The following is a 2,805-nucleotide window of genomic DNA, read 5'->3' on the forward strand; positions in this document are numbered from 1 at the left end:
AAAACGAATTTTTCTAAATACATATTTTTATATATATATATATATATATATTTATAAATCAATACATAGCAAATTTTCAACAAATACAATTATTATTTTTGATTATAAGATATATCAGAAATCATTTCAACCATATTGTATTAATAGTTGTTATATTGATATAATGTTTTGTTTTTATTTAAAAATATTTTTCTAACATATTCATATAAAATGAAAAACAAAACATTAATATAACGTAATTATGAAAACGAAGCTTTATTTAGTTTAGTCCAAATAAATATAATCATATGTTGGTAGTATATGTAGACGGATTACCGCCACGGTTGTTGTGTTTCGACAATGAATACGGATTTATATTTTTAACTAATTGAGACGAAGTGCTATTTAGCATTGAGAAAAAAAGGTGATATTTGCTTTTTAATATTTAAATCTAATAACTAAAAATATTATATATTTTTAAATAGAATATTATAATTTTAATTGATATATGATTTTGAATGTACATAGTATTTTAATTTGAAGTATTAAACTACAATCATTTACTTTGTTATTCAGAAAATGTTATAATTAATTGTTCTGAAATTTAAATATAATTTTTCTAATCTATTTTTATTTATGTTTTATTGCCTCTACTGTCATACTTGATTAAATGTAAAATACAACATGGCGAAATGAAGCTACTTTTTATAATAACCTCAATTTTTTATTATTACTATTATTTATTATATGCTTTCAGAAAAAATGCAATTTTAATTGTTTTTAGAAAATATTTTATTATTTCTTTTTATTATATAATATATTATCAATTTATCTGATTTATATTTATAAAATTCTATTTATATTTGTTAACATAATTTGAAATGAATTTATATTATTTATGTATTTATATTAAATGAATAAGATATTTGATTTCTTATGATTTTTTATTTATATTTAATTTTCGTTCCCTTTTAAAAATTTATTTTATATTTTAATTTATTTTAAAAATATATTTTAAAAATTTAATTGAATTTTAATATTTTTTTCATGAATATATATATAAATGTATTTTTTTATGTAATATTCACATGATATTATTATTTTATATAGCTAATCATATAAATGAGCATGGATTCTAATATTGATGTGGAATTATCAAATCATCCAACTCAAAAAGATTGTCATATAGAAAATGAAAATAAAACTGAAGATATAATTGAATTAAATAAAACAATAAATATTAATGTGGATGAAGTACAAAAATCATTAATTTCAAAAGAGAAACAAAAGATCGCTGATATAAGTGAAAATAATGAGAAAATAAGCTTAGAAGATGTAAATCAAAAAAAATTATTTGATGAAAATTCAAAAAATGTTGATTTATCAACTAGTGAATCATGTGAAGAAAATGTTTTTGAAGAAGGTAACTTACAAACAAATAAATTAAGTTTACAAGATGGTTTGCAAGACGAAAATAAGACAAATATTATAGTTACAGTTTGCCATAATATACAGTCATCAAGTTTATATAAAAATATTACAAAAAATGTTTCACAGGAAAAAAATCCAGAAATGCAATTAATGATATCTAATGTTATTGATAAAAATGAAGAAAAAAAATTATCAGACAATGTTAATATAGTAGAATGTGTAGAATCTCAAAAATGTTTAGAAGATATATCAGAGGAAACAGAAAGTTTAGAGAGTGTCAATGTAGATACAAATGATTTAAATTTAACAGAAAAAGAAATTAATGATAATGTTTTAGAAAATTCTCAAACAGAAAAACAATCTCTTAATGAAAAAAATAATTCAGATAATAAAAAGACTGATTCAAAAGAGACATTAGAAGATTGTGATAAAAATATAACAGAAAAGAATATTATAGAACCAGAAAATACAGAATTTGTACAATTTTCTCAAGAAAAACATGGAGATGCACAAATTGAAAACCAGTCTATAGATGCTGAAGATCCTTTTGGTGGAGATAATCTTATTACAGAAAATATTGAATCCATGGAAACTGATGATCTGAATGAAACTAATATAGATTTTTCTAAATTGTGTAATCAAGCTGATAATTTGCAAGATGTTGTAAATAATGGAGACAGTAATTGTAGTACTAATAAAAATGATAACAATGAAGAAAATAAAGATAGTACTATTGATATTTTACATTCTCAAAATGTTATTAAAAATAACAATGAAACTACAGTTCAATCAGAACATAATGAAAATTTAAATACAGAAGTTGAAGATTCAACTGAAAAATGTAATGATCAAACAAAAAAAACTGTCAATGAGATATCAATGGATACTGAAGAAGAACAATCTAATGTTTTACCAGGACAAGATGATGAGTTATGTATTATTCCAGATAGCATGAAAGTTATAATTCCTGAACAAACAGAAAAATCAAACTCTAATAATAAAGAATCTTTACATAAAAGTAACCATGAACATAGTGAAGATAAACAATGTGAAAATAATGAATTAAATACTGATGCAAATAAAAATTTGCAACAAAATCTAAAAGATCCAAATATTGCAAATGAATGTGTTATAACAGATACAAAAAATATTAGAACAGAGAAAGAATCAATTGATAAAATTACAGCTATCTCTACAGATGTGATTAATATTGATGAGGAATCAAAAAATTCTGAAATTGAAGAAATAACAGCTAAAGAAATTTGTAAACAATGTAATGAAGAAAGATCATGTAAAATTAAAGTAAAAATTGGTTTTGATACTTACAACGTATGTTCAAAAACTTGCAAAGCTTTATTTAAAATTGCTAACAATAGAGCAACAGATATACCCAGT

At 21.1% G+C, this 2,805-nt stretch overlaps 1 protein-coding gene across 1 annotated transcript in view; it reads left to right on the forward strand.

The window, feature by feature from the left end:
- Nucleotides 1-262: 262 nt before the first annotated feature.
- LOC102674527 (zinc finger MYM-type protein 3) overlaps nt 263-2,805 on the forward strand; it is a 6,892-nt gene continuing 4,349 nt past the window's right edge. The window contains exons 1-2 of the mRNA XM_006618239.2: nt 263-403; nt 1,090-2,803. Coding sequence (XP_006618302.1) covers nt 1,102-2,803 — 1,702 coding nt within the window. The 5' untranslated portion in view covers nt 263-403; nt 1,090-1,101. The remainder of the gene's footprint in view (nt 404-1,089; nt 2,804-2,805) is intronic.

This window comes from Apis dorsata, unplaced genomic scaffold, assembly GCF_000469605.1.
Source record: "Apis dorsata unplaced genomic scaffold, Apis dorsata 1.3 scaffold_344, whole genome shotgun sequence".
NCBI lineage: Eukaryota > Metazoa > Arthropoda > Insecta > Hymenoptera > Apidae > Apis > Apis dorsata.